Source organism: Sphaeramia orbicularis, chromosome 17 (genome assembly GCF_902148855.1).
Source record: "Sphaeramia orbicularis chromosome 17, fSphaOr1.1, whole genome shotgun sequence".
NCBI lineage: Eukaryota > Metazoa > Chordata > Actinopteri > Kurtiformes > Apogonidae > Sphaeramia > Sphaeramia orbicularis.
In genome coordinates this window covers 20,808,309-20,827,686 of record NC_043973.1, presented here as the reverse complement: position 1 = coordinate 20,827,686, position 19,378 = coordinate 20,808,309, and the positions used below count along the sequence as shown (strand labels likewise).

The window sequence follows — 19,378 nt, the reverse complement described above, 5'->3', positions numbered from 1 at the left end:
TACAATTTAGAAACTCTGCTTATTCATGTGTGTCAAAAAGTTATGATGGTAAGACAACCGCTGGAGCACTGAGAGAGCTTTTGCATGCATGAGTTAGCTGAGTGCTCCCAAAGTGCTTTGTGGTACTACAGCCATTACATAACCTATGCAGAAACCATCAGAACATCTACAAACTAGATTAGACTTATGATATTGTTGATTTCTGTCATTTTCATTTTTATTTAAAGTAAGATATTATGATGGTGGCATACATAAAAGTCTGACTGTAGTAGCCAACCAGAGCACAGATGACAGGGTGGTCCGACATTGCGTGGATCTCTTTGCCTCAAGGGCTCCGAGTGAAAATAGGCCAGTAGTGGAGCCACTTTGTCTTAATGTCTCCCCACATCTAACCTAATTCAGTCTGTAGCCATGGCTGGATGATCATACCCATCTTTTAAAATTCAGTCATAAAATCTACCACATAAGGTTAGAAGCTTAAATACTGTACACTTATCCTAACATACTTGTTTTAAACCTATGAAACCATATGAATTATTGCATAAAGGTTTTCAGTGTTGGAAGAGCTTTCACCAAGTGCAACTCACTTTATTTACAGGACCAATGACCTCTTTACAAACACACTATCTAAAATTAGGTCATGTTATGTGTCACTGCTTACTACACCTGATTGCTCATATAATGAACTCTCACAATTGACAACACAAATGCACACACCACTGAAGCTCACAGCCTCTGGGAAAGGCTGCTGAGAGGCTGTGGGTAGGATTTAAGTGACTGACAACGGGATTATGTGGCTAATTAATCTAAAAAGGCGTGAAACAGTATTTGTATGTTCACTTCAGTGGGATCCAGCAGATACTGCAGGTTTGCTGTGCATAAGCAAAATTTGTCATCATCCTGCACTTGCAAAATGCCTCTACTAAGCATCTTCCTCCTACTTGAGGTTTTATACCTGGTGGGGAGGAGGGGGAGGATACTCTTTGTACAAATCTTCCAAGGATTCCTCCATATCAGCCAGATTTAGGCCCTGATCGACCCCAATATGCAGCCTGATTAAAGGGGGGTCTGGTATTGTAATGTGGTTGTCATTTTCTCCAAGTGGGCTTCCGTAATACATTCCCACCACCGGATCAGGGAAAGTCAGTCTTGTGCCTTTATCACTGGGGCTGCGTTTGGTCAGGACCGGTAGTTTGCTTCCCTTGGAGGTCTGGACTGGTCGGTGGACTGCATAGCTCTGCAGCATACAAAGAGCCAGAGAGAAGCTGGGTCCAGGTGAGCCCTGGCCATGTGTGGCCTCCATGTGTTCCTCAGAGAGAGAGTCAGATATCTGGTCATCTATGGGATCCCTTTGGGAGCGCAGAGACCCATCTGTTATGGCCCCAGGCTGAGTGTATTCTTCAGCTGTCTCTAATGAAGCTACAGAGGGACTGGAACTGACTCCTCCAGCCAGAGTCCGATCACTGTCTGAGGTCCTGGAGGGGTCTTGAGAGCCAGGGACCAGGGTTAGAGAGGATGGGGGTTCCTCTGCTTCTTCCATGTTTTTTCTTTCTTCTTCCCCACCTCCTCCTCCTGTCACACTTCCTCCAATAACACTGGCTGAATATCTAGTTGATGGTCCACATGAAATACTCCTTGCTAGTTTTCTAGGCACCTTACAGACCGCTTCATAGTCAGAATCCGCCACCCGCCAGTAAGAACATCCCCGACACCTCCTGGGAGTACTGGGAACACAGCGGTGTGAACTTGCAGCTGTAACCTCTGACCCTGGACTAGTCTGACATTGTGGGGGGTGGTGATGAGGACAGTCCAGACCATCTTCAGCCCAGGACTCGTACAAAGAATAGACCAGGTCCTCCTGGAGAAGGGCACAGTACTTAGCATGGGTGAGACCTGAAATGTCCACCATCCCATCTCCTAGTCCCTGATTATCTCCAGTTGTTGTTACTGCTCTCTCTTCCAAATTAGTTTTTCGGTAGAGTCCACCAATGCACTGCCTCAGCCGGTGTTTCTCTTGCAGGAGCCGCTGCAACCTCTCAATGGACAGAGCCTCCACACGGGCAATGACAGTGTCAAAGCGGTACATGCGATCCAGCATGAAGGTGCATTTTGAGCAGGCAAACTCTCCTCTACCATCCCGGGTCAGTTCTTGCCCCAAGGCGTGAGACAGTAGAACCTGCAAGTTGAGCTTGGCAGTGGGATGGAAGATCCACCGCCTCTGGTTACCGCAGAGCTCCCGTCCACAGATGCGACACGTTTCCTTCATCTTGAGATCAAGCATTCCACAGGGTTATTATTAGTTATATGCCAGTAAGGCCTCTGTTATTTCCTCCAAGGTGGGGACACTTGTATGATTATGAGGAAACCAATCAAATGTACCGATCAAAGAGCAGGCTGCATCAGAGGTGAAAAACCCTTGTAGAAATCATTCAGTTCCTTTTTCTTCTGGGTGAATAAAGGTTCTCAGGTACATCAGTCCCTCCAATGGCATTAGATTCAGTGGCTTAAAAATAAATGAGATGAGGTAGACGACAGGAAGTAAACGCCTCGCTTGTACAGAATTAGTTGGAGATGTAATACTTTGCAAAAAGGTAAATAGGATTAGTAGATATTCTGCGTGTCATGAACACACATCCATCAGTCTGGGCTCTGATCACTTGCTCGTGCAGGTGCATCGGGAATATGGCGCACTCCCCAAAAGACGCACAGCAATGTCATGTCAACGCCTCCCGAATGAGTTGTAGCAGTATTTATCTATATATTGTCCTCCCACTGTCAACATGCCTCGCTTTTCAACTCCCCACTGCACGCGCCTCTGCACCATCCCTCGGTTGTCACGGACACACGCGCCGCACGGAGCCCCGCCGTTCCATCATGAGAATAATCCGCTGCTCTGTACACGGACACGCAGCGGTAACACGCGTCCCGGGACAGTCCTCTGAATGGTCCGTCGGTGTCCGAGTCCGTGGAAAGGACCGTTCATTCATTTCAAGAGCTTCAACAGCAGCCGGAGGACCACATCCACGCACACGGGTCCCGGTTTGCGGTGCGGTCGGAGATCCTCCGGCCAGATAAGGATGTGTCTGCCTGAACCAGACCTGCAGCGACGGAACAAACCACTCTGGGAAGTCAGGGGGGTGGAGAAGACCGGCGCAGTCACAGCGGTTCTGTCACGGGTCCACATCCGCTACTTATGCTATTCACAATGACACGTTTTAATTTAATACAGAATTAAACGCAGACACGCATATTTCAGCTTCATTTCGTGCGTAATGTAAAGGGAGCTAACACTGTTGCTCCCCTGAGAGTCTGTTTCTTTCTCCTGCCCGGTTTACTGAGCTCTGTCCGCCTGACTGAACAGGTGAAATGCTCAGTTCCATGTAACATTAGTGACGCTCTGTAAAATTACATTAGTCTGAATAGAGACATCATCTATTGTTTATCTAACCCGCATGCTTCCTTAGTTAATAGGTTTATGCCTACCATAGCAAAATGCACAAGGAAAAATGCAATATAATGAGGAAATTGCTTACATGAATTACACAAACCAAACTTTAGCCTATACATGATATTTAATATATTCTTTCTTTCTTTTTTTTTTTTTTTTTTTTAGCACATTTGTATTTGTATTTATTTATTTAGTTACAGGACAGTGTGTACTGGCATTAGTTGGATGGACTGCTACTTACAGAAGTTGCCTTAATGCCCTAAAAATAACAAACCTATCTGCCTTAACTCTTTTTGTAATTTCCTTCACAATTGTGTATATCACTAAACAAGTCAATGTTTTCAGTTAGACAGTCTTTTATAACTGACATGCATCAAACAGAACTGATTGAATCATCTCACACGCTTGATTGACGGACCAGGAGAATTTAATGTAAAATAGGATTTTTATTTTTAGTTTGTATTCTATTTTAAACACAGTCAAGGTCATACCACCCATAGTGTAGTGTAATGATAAGCGAACAATGAAACCAGTTACCAAGGCAACACGTACAGTATATACAGGTTAAAGATGTCTTTTGTGTGGTAGTGTGCATCTTAGCTGACACCACACTGCATATGAAGGTTATCTTTGATATGAGTTTATAATTTTAGATTCAGTTTCATACATTTTTTGTCTATATCCTAAGAAACAGAACAACTGTATGAATTCTGGTCATTTTGTATTTTTTTTTATTGTGTGAACTAAAACCACTAAAACTCTCGCTGCACAATTTCTAAGCACACTGGTTGAAATTAATGTTTTAAATGTGCTGTTTTCAGTGTTTTGTGTCGGAACAACTCAACTGAGTAGCAAAATATGTTGTTGTTCCATCATGACTATTATTAGTATTTCCTGTTGCCATGACACTGATTTGACTGAAACTGCCAAACAAAAGGTGCTTTCTCATGCATTTGACTGTGTATGCCTGTAGCGACCTCAGTGTTTCTGCTCCTGAGGCTGTAAACAGATGGTCACACTGTCATGTTATGACTTTCACACAGATATTCCTATAGTTGTCTGTCTGGATAGTTTCATCAAGGAAGCATTTCTGTAGCTTCGGGACAGACCTTGAGTCGCAGGACGTAGCATCTGCTTAAAGGTCACTGATAGAGTATGTGGACTGTAGATAAAAACTGGAAATGAGTCATTTTCTCTAAATCAGATGTTTGTTAGAATTTGCCTTGAGCCAGAAAACATGTGGGAAGAATGTAGCAGAGTAATCTGGATATATGGGATTTTATTTTTGCTCTTGTGTTGTGCAAAAATAAAACTGAATAAATGTTTTTCCTGTTTGCATTATGCCAATTAGTGCAAATTATTTATGAAAAGAATCGCTGTAAATAATTAAACAGTTTCAGATGATCATTCCTGTCATGCCACCTCTCTCCAGACACAGATTGGATCTAAATGGCTGTGTAGTCTGGGGAACTTAATAAGAGCTCTAATGGCGGTTGTCTGTCTGAAACAACACAATTTGATCTCAGTGAAGTGGTCCCAGAGCACCCAGAGGTCATCTTGACCTATCGACAACCCAGCTGAAACCAGACCTGCTAAACTGCTAACTAGCAGGATGCCTGCATGCACACACGCACATGTGAAAGGAGGCACCTCAGGGGAATGTGCTCATACAAACACGCACAGTTGAAACCCATTTACCCTGATGTTTCTCTGAATTGCTGACTACATCCAAGAACAATTCACCAAATTTCCATCCAAATATTTTTATGTGCAATTAGATTTTAAGTAGTAGAGCCCCTGCCTCCACCAAGACCCTACAATTCTCAAATGTTTTGTTGTTTTTTCATTTCTTTCTATCTATACCTGCAAGATTAACAGAAAGAGAGGCATCGATTTTCATGAAAACTTGTGCCTGGGATGAACATGGGTCAAAAACTGATTATATTTTTCTGTCCCCTATTATGGATTTGCTAAAGAATTTAATGACAAGGCAATTATAATGAGATGAAATGAGACAAACTCTATTGAGCCCCCCAGGGATATTCAATAACTTGTATGGGTTAGTTGTTGACCCATGTCCTAAGCTGACAAAAAGTTTCATGACAGTGAGTGCAGTAGTTTTTGTGAAGTCCTGCTGATACACAAACAAACCAGCAAACATAGGCCTTTCCTTTACTTCCCTAGCTAAGGTAATGAAAATACAGGTCTAATTTTACAATGCTGACAATGTAAAAATCTTCAAAGTCTCTCCTAAAATCAGTTTGTTGCATCTGTTCTATTTTCTTTTAGCTCTGCACACACACCAGCACAATCAACCATCATTTCCCTTTAGAATTTGCTGAGTCAAATGTCCTCCACACTGAACCATGAACCTGTATTTCAACATAGTAACAGTAGTAATAAAATGTAAAATGTCACTAATGGCACTTCCTAAACGGTACTTTCCTTCTTGAGGAAATGTTTTGCTTTTACAGTCTCTGAACACAAAGCACAAACCATCATATGAACAATTCTACACACATACAGTACATCCAATGCGAAATCTGAACAGAGGCGAGTACATTTGCATCCTTCACTCGAAACTGATTTACAAGTTAAAACATCAACAGACGTAACTTCTGTTTAAAAAGCTTCTTGTGAGAAGACTCGCCCAAGAAAAACATTTCACAACACCAACAAGAAAAAATGTAATGAAACCCACACTTATGGAATAAATCTAAGATTAATAACATGAGTGGCATTTATTCTGAGTGGAGTGAGCTGGTGTCAAGATAATGGGCCCTCTCCATTTGTAGTTTCTCATCAGTAGAGAAATGTGTCCTAGGGGATGTTAGTGCAGCTAAATCCTGTAAATGGACTGAGCCTCTGGCACTCAGTGTGATGAGATTAAAGATAAAAGACGGTACTTTCACCTTATATACTGTAATACCTCATCCACTGCAGGTTTACTGGAATATGTTTTATATGATGCACCGCTTCTACATTTAATAACATGGGAGAAATAGCAATATCTATAATCATTCTTTCCAACTCGAACTCCAGTGGTGCACTTTAGGATGCTTCACTAGATATTGACTTACCTATTAGACAGTTTATAGATTTCTTAGCTATTAAAGGTGGGGTTGGAGATCTTAGAAAAATGGTTCGAGCAAGCTATATTTTGAAAATACTCAATTCAGAAGTCCAAACCCCTTTCTTCAGACATCCCCCTGAAGCCACGCCTCCAGAGTACTGGCATGCGCAATGCTTGTTCCCGAGGGTTCACGAGCGCTGCACAGCAACAATTCACCGGCTCCGGCCCTGGCTCCGGCCCTGGCTCCGGCCCCGATCCATGCATACCTCATTCAGTCTCCTCCATCACCCCCACTCTTACAGAACAGCCCCAGTTCATACCTATCTGACTAATGTTACATTCCCTAGTGATTTAATGTCAGTGCCAAAACAGTTTGCCGGTGAACTTTCCATCCTAATATAGCTAATATAGCCAAGCTCTGGCTCTGGCTTCGCTTCCTGTACAAGTGCTCCAAACCTCTGAGAATGCACGATTCATGCACAAAGAGGGGTACGCAAAGAAGGGGGAGGGGGGAGGAACAAAAGGCATTTGAGTTTGATAAACATATCACTGTTCAATCATTTCAAGTGGGCGCTTAAAATGATTGGATGGTGTTTTTTCAGTCCTGTCTGTTCCACAGGTGACTAAATTTTTTTAATTTTTGTGTTAGAGCATTTAATTAATTGGTTGTAATCGAGGTGTGAAGGGGATTTTACGAAATATAGTAAAAAATGGTCCAGGAAAACATCTCTTACCCCACGTTTAAAGAAAGTAAACGGTGTCCTGTTCTTGTATTACATGAAGTATTTGTATTGAATGTGATATGATCCTGTAAAAAACACTATGCCTTTAGGTGACACTTTCATTAACCTGTTTTTTCTGTAGCACAGTTCATTATTTTACAGTCTCCTTGGTTTATAGCTTAAGTGTTTTCATCTATAATTTTAAGGTTTCAAACATGTGACTTGTTCTTGTGTGAAAATGTAATGAGACTCTTCTCCATAAGGAGGCAGAATCTTCCTGACAAAGAGCTGGATGTAGACAATGAGTACAGTGATGCTGCTCTGACACTTAGTGGTGAAATCTATTATAGTCTGTTTTATCAGCATGGAAGCTTCTCTTAAAGACATTCCCAAATTTAAGCCTTCATAAAAAAACTTTATGAACCACATACCTGCATCTCTTGTTCGATGCGTAGCCGTTCTTGACCGAGTTCCTCCTGATAGAACTGTGTAATAGAGAAAACAGACAATCAACCTTCAGTAGAAAAAAAAGAATAACAATACAGTCTAAGATTTTAGGTGAACAGGTGAATCCACTCAGAAGCATCCTTAAATGGTTTTCTTCTGGTCATGCAGGTCAACGTGTTAAATACATTCACACGTGTCGTTGTTTCAGTGTTGGTTTGTATGCAGCAGTTCATTTGACCTACATGAAAAGCTGTTAAAAAAAGGTTGAGGAATGTCACATATGCTGTTTCAGGAGCCTCTTTCTGGAATAGAGGTCTGGCCAGGGGACACATAGTGGTCCAGAGGAATGTAGTAATATTAGAAGGCTGGTATAAACTGAACAGGGCTTGACCGATATACCCTCCACTCTTTTATAGAGATTGTTTGCCTGGGACATTTCCAGTGATGATGTAGAGGTTATGACAGATGGGGATCACACCATAAGCTAATGTGTATGTCTTATTTAACCGATAAAGACCCAAACATCCACCATCTACCAAAATCATCTACTGAAACTGTTTAGTCCCTGTTGATCCACTAATACATGTAAATAATTGGTGTAAAATACAGTTTGTCATCTTTTCATGGTCATCAGATATGACCTATTTGGCTCCGTAGTTACCGTGGAAACACCATCATCCTCTACAACATTGATTTACCAGTAAATCCCATGGTGTTCGAACAATGACAGTGGATGGAGACACTTGGTTTATGATCAGTTAATGATAGATTTTACTGAAAAAGTCACTATTTCTTCAGTTTTCTCTGTTTTTGATAAAATAACCTTTGAATTTACCCTGAGCTTTAATTGACATCCATATGATCAGTGAATTAAATATAGGAAAATACATGATTTACACTGAAAAAAACTAAAACTAAAGAAGATAATATTACAATAATTGGTGATAAATCACTTAAGAAAGGTTAAATATAGAGAAAAAATAAGTTGGGAACTGACACAAATGTCACACTGGGTCCTTATGGGTTATAGGATGAATGTACTGAGTTTGGTAATATGCTGTTGTGTGGATTTGCTACTGGTGTTATTTATGATATTTTTTTCATGTTTTTTTAATTTTTAATTTAATATGTTTTATTTATTTATTTTTGCTCAGTTTACTCACTTCTTGTTCTAGCTATTGTTATCCTTATAATTATCACCATGGTTGTTATTGTTACTATTGTTCTTATTTTCTTGTGAGGGTCTTTGCCACCTTCTTTTCCTTTTTTTTTTCTCCCCCCTTCGCTCTCTCCTTCTCTCTTCCCCCTTTCTTCTCCTTCCCCTGTTCCTGTTCCTTCCTGTCAGGCCCGGCATCAAAGTGTGGTTCAACAAAACCCAAAATAAAGACAGTGGAATATCAAACAGAGCCTCATATACTTTCTGAAGTTCCCCTTGGCAAAGAAAATTTGTTCAGCTCAACAAGGCAGCCAGACCACAATTCTGCTGTTATGATGCTGGACAAGACAAGTAAAAACAAACAAACAAAAAAAAAAATTGGTAATATGAAATTACCCTTTATATGCTTGCTCACTATATTAATGAGCAAGTGATGTCTACTATTATGATCAGTTTATAACCTGAATCAATTTTCTCTTGTTGCTTATATTATTATACAGTAACATAAACAGTAGCCTGCAAATGTGTCTACTGTCAAATCAAGAATAACATCACAAACTAACTGTACAATTCAATTACAGTTAATCATACCATACTATAATCCCTTTACTTGTAATACTGTGAAAGTATTTTTACAAGGAATTCATCATTATCCAACTCCCTCAGCAACATTTCCTGTCACTTTTGATTATTTTTTGTAAGTTATCTGAAGAAAAAAAATACTATATGTGGGCTATGTACCTCGACATCCTTGTCCTTCTGCAGCAGGGAGGAAGACAGCTCCTGGACCTGCCCCTCCAGCTCTCCCACTCTGAGCGTGAGACTGGTTTTCTCTCCGGTTAACTCTGTGATCAGGGCCTCCTTGGAACAAAGTTCTTTAGTCAATTCCTCTATGATCCTAAAGACAGATAGAAGCAGGATTTGGTTGATTTGTTTGATGGTTGAGATGTTATTTTGTGGTGTTTTGCAGTAGTACAGGTCCTCTCTGCACCTGTCCTTGTTGGTGTTGGATGGAGGCAGTATGCTCGGAGGCCTCTCGTCCTCTGGGATGTCCTCCATTGGAGTGTCTAGGGAGAGGAGGGAGGCGTGGGAGTGTGATCCAGCCAGGGAAGCCATTCGTTCAGCTTCACTGCGTGCTAGCTGGGCTTCCTGTGGGACACATATGGAAACAGTTAATATCTGGAAAGTTCAAGTACCTGAGTGTCTCTGACTGGGTACAGGAAAGCACCAACCTCCTGCAGGAGCTGAATTTTGGTTTCAAGCACTTGCTCCATCTGGTCGATTTCCTGCTGTCTCTCCTGACATCGTCTCTGCAGCTCTGCTTCATTGTGATTGGTCAAGCTCTCTGCAGTTGTGCTGTCAAAGAGCGAAAAGTCAGAGTAATAGGAAAATCAGAAAATTAGAAATTCAGACTACAGCTGAAAATCGGATGTTTTCTGCTCCTTTGTGAACAACACAAATTGCAGGAAGTTTAATCTTTTAATTTCTGCTTTCTCTTCCACATATGGTAATAAATCAGGTACAAGTCTGTCATATCAAAATCATCAGGCTTCCTACATATTTTTCAAGGTCAAATTCAACCACTTTTCAAGCTTTTATAAGGCTCATTTTCAAATGTTTCCCCCACAGCACCTTATCGCTGGGGTAAAAAACATATCTACAAGAGTACATATACTCATGATTTTTTTTTTTTTTTCACTTTTTATCACAATGATGTACATTGTATTATGCTAAAAAGTTCTAAAATTATGTTTCATGGTAGCAATAAATTTAGAAATTAAAGGAGAACACAAAGTTTTATCTAAAAAAAAGGGAAGCCACTTGGTGTTCTTCAGGCACACTTGCACTGAGCCAAAGATTAAGATAAAAATGTACCTGGAACAGACCTGAGAACACCTGTTAATTTTCTTTTTTGAGTTATAATTGCAAGCACTTATACTTTTCAAGCACTTTTCAGACCTTGAAAGCACAACATTAAAATTCAAGCATTTTCAAAGATTTCAAGCACCTGTACAAACCCTGAAATACAAACATGAAAGACCCAATGATGGAGGAATAGGGTTTCTGTTGAATGTCTATCATCCAAATATTCGTAACGACACTTTAAAGCAAACGTCAAGGATCATAAGTGATCTGTCAGCAATCTAGCAGTCATCTTCTTCGCTGTTCCACGCTACCATGTTCCAGTAGACAGGGTTATTGTCCATATTGGGGAGAACATGTCCAATTAAAGCATGGTTTCTTTGTTTTGTTCTTTACAGTTGTTGCCCATGGACGAGGAGGCAGATTCACAGTAACAGCACCTGGATTTTTCTTCCCTTTTGTAAAGTTTTTAAGGCATTTTTTTTTTTACTTGAGCCATTTTTTTTTACTTTTTACTTGCCATTTGAAATGCATAAAGTTTATTTTGTCCGTGTTCTCCTATGCCTCACATAAACTTGGATAACAATACTGCTTTGCTGGCCTCACTAATTATCTGTTTACAGACTATCCCTGCATTATGTTTGTACATATGTGCTATAGAAACCCAGATATTTATGTTTATCACAAATGCCACACAGGGAATATTTGTGTTTTTCATCTCTGCATTGCATTATAGGCTTGTAAAGATAAGACCAGCGCTTGCTTCTGAGTGTCTGAGTGTCATGTTTTACGCTGACATAATGACGTGGCTCTGCTTGGCTCTTGGCCTATGGAAGACCAGACCAGTTCTTTGAAGGCACCAGGTTGGAACCAGTTAAGCACTGGCTCTAGCACCAGCACCAAACTAGCACCAGGTTCATTTTGGTGGAAAAGGGGTACATGACAAATTTGTTTTCCTCCACTGTACATCGGCATCAACTGGAAACACTGACTTAGGCAGTCTCCATGTTTATTTCCATACAACTATGTGCTACGTGTGACATCTTTGGTATTGTTCTTGTACACATGAGGGTCAGTTTAGGACTAAGCAAGTGTCTAAGCAAGTGAGCACAGACTAAATAAATCCGTCTGGCACATATATATGTAGTCAGTGGGTCATCTTTAGGACATGATGGAGAGCCAGGAAACAGTATGATATCATCACCTTTCTACTCATAGGATAACTGACACCCACCTACTTATAGCACTGATTAAATAAGTGGTCACACAGGTGTAGGCTTTTACTGTCATGCTTAGAGTTACTACATACTCCATTAAAACCCTATTCACAAAGTCTGAGAATGGCTGTGACAGAGGTCTGTTTGTCCTGATGTGGATGTTAAAGGGGTCATATTTTGCTGAACCCACTTTTATTTGTCTTTGGTACATTTATTTGTATATTTGGGGACTTTAATATTTCAAAAAGTTTGAATTTGAACCCTCCAAGTGCAGCAAAGGCATCTTTATATTCATTCTGGCAAAAAAAAGAATGGATTTCTACAACCCGTTTCAATTTCTTCTTAATTTGTTATGTTTTATAACTAGTTATGTCACGACATTCGCACATATAAGGTCAAGACTTCCAACAAACATTTCTCTGAGTACAACATAATTGTTTATCAGCAGTAGCGGTTGTAGTCCATACTGAAAATATGTCCAAACTTTGAGCCAGTTACTTAAAATGTTCAGTTGTTGGTTGTATTAATGAACACAAGTGGCTGAACAGAACAGAGAGCACAGCCAACAACCTGGAGGGGATGGAGCATGAAGTGGCTCATTTGGATTTAAAGGGCCAGCGCTCAAAACGACGTTTCTGGAGTCATTAGTCAGAAATGGAGTTGAAGATGGACCTGTGGAGTTGAATTAATGAAGAATTCAGACCCAGGCATAGCATTTACAGTTTATGTAGACCACAGGGAAATGTTTTAAAATGCATAATTCCATTTAAAAAAGCAAAATATCACTCCTTTAACTAGTAGATGTTTGTGGTTAAGGAGAGCACAATGTAGGCCAAATATCTCATATGTGAAATTCTTTGTGTCTGAATTGTTGCTCTACATTCATTTGTACGTGTTCCTCTCCATCAGACTCAACTGTGCAGGCATCTGTCTTTATCACTTAGTCAGTCAACAGTGGTATCCCAGAATTCCTGCTCCCAGAATGGCACACGCCACTCTGTCGCCATGAGTTCTGTTCTGGACCCTTCTCTACATACGTTTTTAACTTAGTCCACCACATGCAACAGCTCAAATAACTGAGATATTTTGAACCAGTCTGAGTAATGCAAATGTCTGTCTCTTGGACAAATGTCCTTTATGTAAAGAGGACGGGATGAGGATGGCTGAAGGACCACCCTTACTGCAACAAGTCACAAGGAAGAAAACCTACTCACCCCATTCATCTTCATTTATCAATAACAGGAATTATTTAAAGCAATATAAAAAGAAATCATGGTGTTCACTTAAGTGTGAAAACCACAAACCCAGTGTTTTTGTTTGCGCTATATAAATGTACTGATTATCAGTTTTTAATATTTCTGTCTTTAATGTTTTGTTCTTCATCTAAAGCATGGAAGTGATGGTGGTGGAAATCAGGCAAATATCAAAATCAGGTACAACTACAATCCTCCATGTTGATTTAATGATGATCAGAAAGAGTCAGTTGGACAATAACAGATGATAATACTGAATATTTGAGTTAACGGAGAGTTCAGTAAATGTCTGGTCCTCTCAAAGCCACGGTGGCTATTTTTTAGATGTACCTTTAACCAGCATTTGCTTTAAATGTATATTTTCATGAAGAATAAGAAAAAGTAGCAGGAGGTTTTAATGTATTTCATGCTAGTGCTAATAAAGAGCAGCCTGTTTTCTGTTATGCTGATGTTGTTTTAGCTCAACATCAGAACGATATACAGACTGAATTAAATTAATCAGGTTTTTGTATTATATCAATGTGAAAAATGCACACATTGTGAATCAAAATTGGCTGTTTACTTCCTCATATTTATAACTTTTTTTTTCAAAAGTGCTGTTTTGTTTTTTTAATATTTGTTGGTTGTTTATATTATGCATCTATGGTGTATTTATTTCTAATCATGTTTTATCTTGGGTTCATTTTTTTTACTATATATAAGAAGTCTCTTATTGCATATCTTGGATGCCGTTGAACTGAAGTACTGAAATTAACCATTACATCTGCATTAATCCTAAACAAACACTGTACAAAATTACAGTTTTAAGTAGTGAGCGTTCACTTATTGTACGAAGGTTTGTGTTTCCCCACTGTACGTGTGTGACAGCATGTGTGTGTTATCTCTACCAGCTGCTGTGTGACATATGAGCTGTTGGAGATATGAGGTGTTACCACAGTTAAGATGGAGCTGTGTAGAAAATTATAGCTAATCTCTAGGATGGACACACATACTCGCCTACAGGAGAAGTAGGTGGACGTGCACAAATACATACAGAAGTTGCATAAGATCCTAATACGCACAACAGATAAAATGAAAGGAGTTAAAACAAGTGTCCCTGAATTGGAGCTCTGATAAATACACTGGAATAACCGCTGTGGGTGCCAATAAAAACTCTACATACTGCAGAAACTCAGTAGGAAACATTCACCATGGCTGTCTTTGGCATCATTTACCTACCTGAATAGGAAAACAAACTGCTGTGACAACACTATTAAGCTTAAAAGTGGGAGGAAATAGTAATTATTTATTCATTTTAAGCTCAGGGATTGAACTGTAAACAACAGTGAACTTACAGCGCTTTGTCCAGAAGCTGTTGTTTCTCCTGGAGCTCCTGCTTCAAGCTCTCTACTTCCACCTTCAGCTCGATGTTCTGAAACAGATTAGAAGTGGCAGAGAATCAGTCACAGAGGTAATCATTTAATCAGTCACTCCGCACCACACACTGTAACTACAGTATCGGTACTATTTTGAAGCAGACCTTCAAATGTACAAGATACTGTTTTCTTACACTTCTTTTACACAGAGCAGGAATCTACTACATACTAAAGCTGTTAACTTCTCAAATAAATTAAAAAAAAACATTCTAATTTATAAACCTTTGAGGTTACCTGGAAAAATTAAATTGGGTGGGAAAAAAAAATCAAGGTACAAATTGAAGAAATAAATGTTGAGCAGCATCCTGAACCCATCCATCCATATGCTTTTACCATGTCAACTAGTTGGTCAGAATTTGTGGCTCTGTGGTTACCCAGAAAACCCTGCACCACAACAAATGAGTCCTAAACTACTAATTATAGAGAGCTGACCTTTGAGGGGAATATGCAATCACCAATGAATGTGGTCTGTGGTCCAATGGAAATGACAGGTTTCAGTTTTTCATCACTTTTGCACCAGTCTATTTTCAGGTATTGAGAGTCATCTGAATCTTGATCATTCACAATGTATAAAACTAATATGCTGCTAATTGCTACATACTGATTTGTGCAAAATCCTGATGTGCTAGAGAAATTCTGACCAAACCGACAATCAAATAAATAAATAAATAAATAAATAAATAAATAAATAAATAGATGCAAACATTATAACTAAACTCACATTTCAGATAAACTTACAAACATAGGGCTCAATAACAGAGATGGCAAACACTGATAGTAAAACTATTGGTCCATACTGATACTAAGACTTAAAATGATAGTTTGACTGATAGCTGATGTCAATACCAATGTTACTTTCTGTTTCTTTATGAAATATAAAACAATAAATAAAATAGTTACTATTTTAAAGTGTTTCAGCCTTTCATGACTGTATTTTTGAACATAGATTCAGACAGATGAATATCGTCCACTGCAATCAGTGAAAAAATATCTTATATGCTGGTACTGATATTGACCGATATCAAAAATATCAGCCAATACCAATGTCTGGTCGATTTAATGGTACATCCCTAATTAACAACAGAAGGAGTTAAAACAATTACAGACCAGAATCAGACATTTATTAAATGTATTCCTGTCATAAGATGATTCAGTTTTAGATCACATTAAAAGGAACTCCATGAGTCTTCTGCAAAAATATCAAAAACTAAGACCAGTGTTGGCAACTAATTATATGAGTTTGTTGTTAAAGTGCACAGTTGGCACAAAATGTGTTCACAAAATCAGATTAAAATGTGACAAACAGGAGATAGCAGTAGCAAGATGTTTTTTTAACACCCATGGTGGATTAATAAAAGCTGATATAATAATAACAGGACAAAGACATAGATTTTGATATTTCCAGAATGAGGCCTGTGACTTAATTAGAACCTGGATAACTGCTGAACTGAATATTATGTGGATTGTGTGTATTATGTGTGTAATGTCAAAGCAATTAATCAGGTTCAGTTAAGAAGCCAACTATCAACCTAGTTCTGCTGATAAAGACAGTTTACAAAACATCTAAGCTGTGCTAACTGTGCCATCCTACATGTGGACTAGGTTATCTGTATATGTGCTCAGTGTCCTCCTCCTCTCCCTCAAATGTCCTGCACCCATTTTGTGGATTCTCTGCCCTGTTATCTCTGTCATTAAATCTCTCCACCACGCTCTAATCTCTGTCTCTGCTGTGTGAATCTGTTGAGGTGTTGTGTATCTTCGGTGCAGAACATCTGATAGTGCTGTCATGGTGGGTATATTTAGACCGGGAGAATTCAGGGCAGCTCAGGAACGTACCCCAGGGGCCAAAGGCTAAACTCCACGTTTGTTTACCTGCAGAGGACCACAGGGAACATTTTAGGGCCAAACAGGGCTTTTAAAGAGGGTGGGGGGACAGAGTCTTTAAACAGTGGGAATCAGAGGCCTCATTCTTTCCATTCTGAGCTATGACAGATGGGAGAGGACAGTTTATCTGTAGTCTGTGTGTTGGTTTTATCACCTTCATGACTACACGCAGGCTCATGTTCATCTTCACAGATTATTCACTTTCTCCTGTCTATTATCATAGTTTAGCCAATCAGAGAGCTTTATCTATCTATCTATCTATCTATCTATCTATCTATCTATCTATCTATCTATCTATCTATCTATCTATCTATCTATCTATCTATCTATCTATCTATCTATCTATCTATCTATCTATCTATCTATCTATCTATCTATCTATCTATCTATCTATCTATCTATCTATCTAATCCATCCATCCATCCATCCAGACATGTGTTCCGTCATGTCTAAATGGTCAAATAATGAATAATGTATCACATGTTAAGGGATCGTGAAATACTGTGTGTGTCAACAACTTGGTTTACAGTAAGAGAGACATCTTCCTATCTCGAAAACAGCTCTAAATATAGACACCCATCGCAGTGCACCTGCTATTCTAGCCTGTAAACCCACAGCAACAGAGACGCTTATAACCAGGCGTAGGACGGCGGCTACATCTCAAACACTCACACAACAATAGCATGTTAAATTAACACACCTGTAAAGTTCAGACACACATCGTTTAACATTTATACTCAGATGAATGACTATTCTCTCAAGCATACTAAACATTTTATTCTAGCAGGACCCATAATGTCTTAGGACTTAGTACATAGTAATAGACTATTTGTATGGTACTTATCAAAACCAGCTTTACAAGGTGCTTTACAACAACCATATAAAAGAAAACAACAAAGTAAATAATTATTTATGTAAAACCCAAAGAGGTACAGAACTTAAAAAAGATTAAAAATCACAAAAAGTACTACGGATAAATGTAAAAACAATGGATAAGACCAAAATGAAATAGAGTCATACTCTATTACATTATTTTATATTTATATTTAATAGACGCTAATAATAAACTCTATAGTAGTGCAAGCAAAGTGTAAACGGTGTAACTCAATAAATGAAATGAATGAAAGAACACAAAAAATGTAAAAGGAGCTGTCTTTCTAAAACAGATAAGTCTTAAAATGTGATGATAGTGGTGATGATACATCAGCAACATTATAGAATTTCATTACCAAAAGGCAAAGATAATAAATTAATCCCAAATAAATATTATTACAAGTGTAATACTGAAATTATTGCATGTTTGAAATTAGCAGAAAGTAATTTTAGAAACCATACAGAGAAGAAACACATGCAAAAACATGTAAAGAAACGTGATGTGAGTCATATGGCCACTCATACAAATACATGTGATAAATAAATCATTGCACTCAAACCTGCACTAAAAATAGATGCTCTCGGGCTCTGGCACACACACTGTGATCGCTATGTACTCAGGAGAAACACACCTACTCTGTACTGTATTACACTGAAATACTTCAGGAGACAGCACGCTAATACTAGTGAATCTCAACTGAGATGAGATAACAACTACAGAATTAAGCTTTAGTCTGCAATGAAAAAGAGATTAGACTGATTAAAGTCTGCTCACACCAAAGTGTTTTCTCTTAAACATCTCTGGAGGTGAGCTGTACGTTTAGACACACAGGATTTGCATGTAGTTGGAGGTTTATATGACATAGGGTCACTTTACTCAATCACTGCTGGTATGCAGTAATTGTGGAGGATAAGTGTCAGGACTGTCAGGTCTGGTCCAGCTGGATCAAATATACATTGGGTTTTCTAATATCAAAGAGCTGATGATGATCAGCTGGGATTTGGATGAAGGCAGGAAGAACAAGCTGAGTTGGAACAGCAGCTGGCTTATGCAAACAGACAACAGCTGATCCAGGTCACCTTTTGGTACAAACGCAAACTTCCCAGACAGGAGACAGAGTGCAAAATGACATATTCATACAGACAAGTGTATTTTTTAGAGTTTGTTGCTTCGGAGAAAGTTTAGAAAAGCCCATTAAATGTTCCCATAGAGGGTCATGTCCTAAAAAATAGCTTAGCAAAATATTTATTAAAAGACAAAAAAGAAAAAAATCCTAAACTTGAATAAGCTGGATCTGGCTATTTGGAGCATTTTTGCTCTAAGAATTACAATAAATCATCAAGAAAGTGTTGACAGTAATGAGTGCACTTGTTGGGTGACAGTAAATGTGCTTAATCTAAGTCTAAAGCTCTAAGATCTAAACTAATACTAGTACAATGTAGGGGCTGACTGTGGCAAATTAAGTTTGAAGAAGGAATTAACTGGTCAATGTCATCCCTGTACTTCCAACTCCAAATTTTCACATTAAAATCACATTATTCACATATGATTCTAACCCCTCACACTTTAAAACAAACCAGATTAAGTATGAAATGGAACATCTGAGTCAAACTCACAAATACTTGAATCAATAAATGAATCACTGACCATCAAACTATAAGTAATTAATACATTTTGAACTGAACCTCTAACAAAAAATGTAGATGTAGTGATTATTATCTCTTAGCTTTTGCAGACGCCAGCAGTTTGGAAAATGTTCTATCATCACCAAACTGATGATTCTGTTTTCCTCAAGAATATTTCAAGACTAGGGCTCGTTCAAAGATTTTTGATATGATGAACAACACCCATAGTGGTTCTAAACTTAAGCAATACTTCCAATACTTTCAGCCAGTTTTTCCAATTTACATTTTAATAAATGGAAAATCAAACAAACATAGATATTATTGTATATACAGTCACGGAAAAAATTATTAGACCATCAAAAGTCATCAAAAACAATGGTTATTCAATCAAGTACTAACTC

The 19,378-nt window shown here is 38.8% G+C and overlaps 1 protein-coding gene across 6 annotated transcripts in view; it reads right to left on the bottom strand.

The window, feature by feature from the left end:
- Positions 1-19,378, bottom strand: part of LOC115437662 (myomegalin-like) — a 54,597-nt gene that overhangs the window by 24,385 nt on the left and 10,834 nt on the right. For 4 of the 6 annotated variants that reach the window (XM_030160962.1, XM_030160965.1, XM_030160966.1 and 1 more), the window contains exon 1: positions 956-3,094. In XM_030160962.1, the coding sequence (XP_030016822.1) occupies positions 956-2,281 (1,326 nt within the window). In that variant the 5' untranslated portion in view covers positions 2,282-3,094. Of the gene's footprint in view, positions 1-955; positions 3,096-7,674; positions 7,729-9,587; positions 9,745-9,837; positions 9,996-10,078; positions 10,203-14,513; positions 14,591-19,378 lie in introns of those variants that run through there. The other 2 variants (XM_030160967.1, XM_030160964.1) reach the window with 2 other exon arrangements.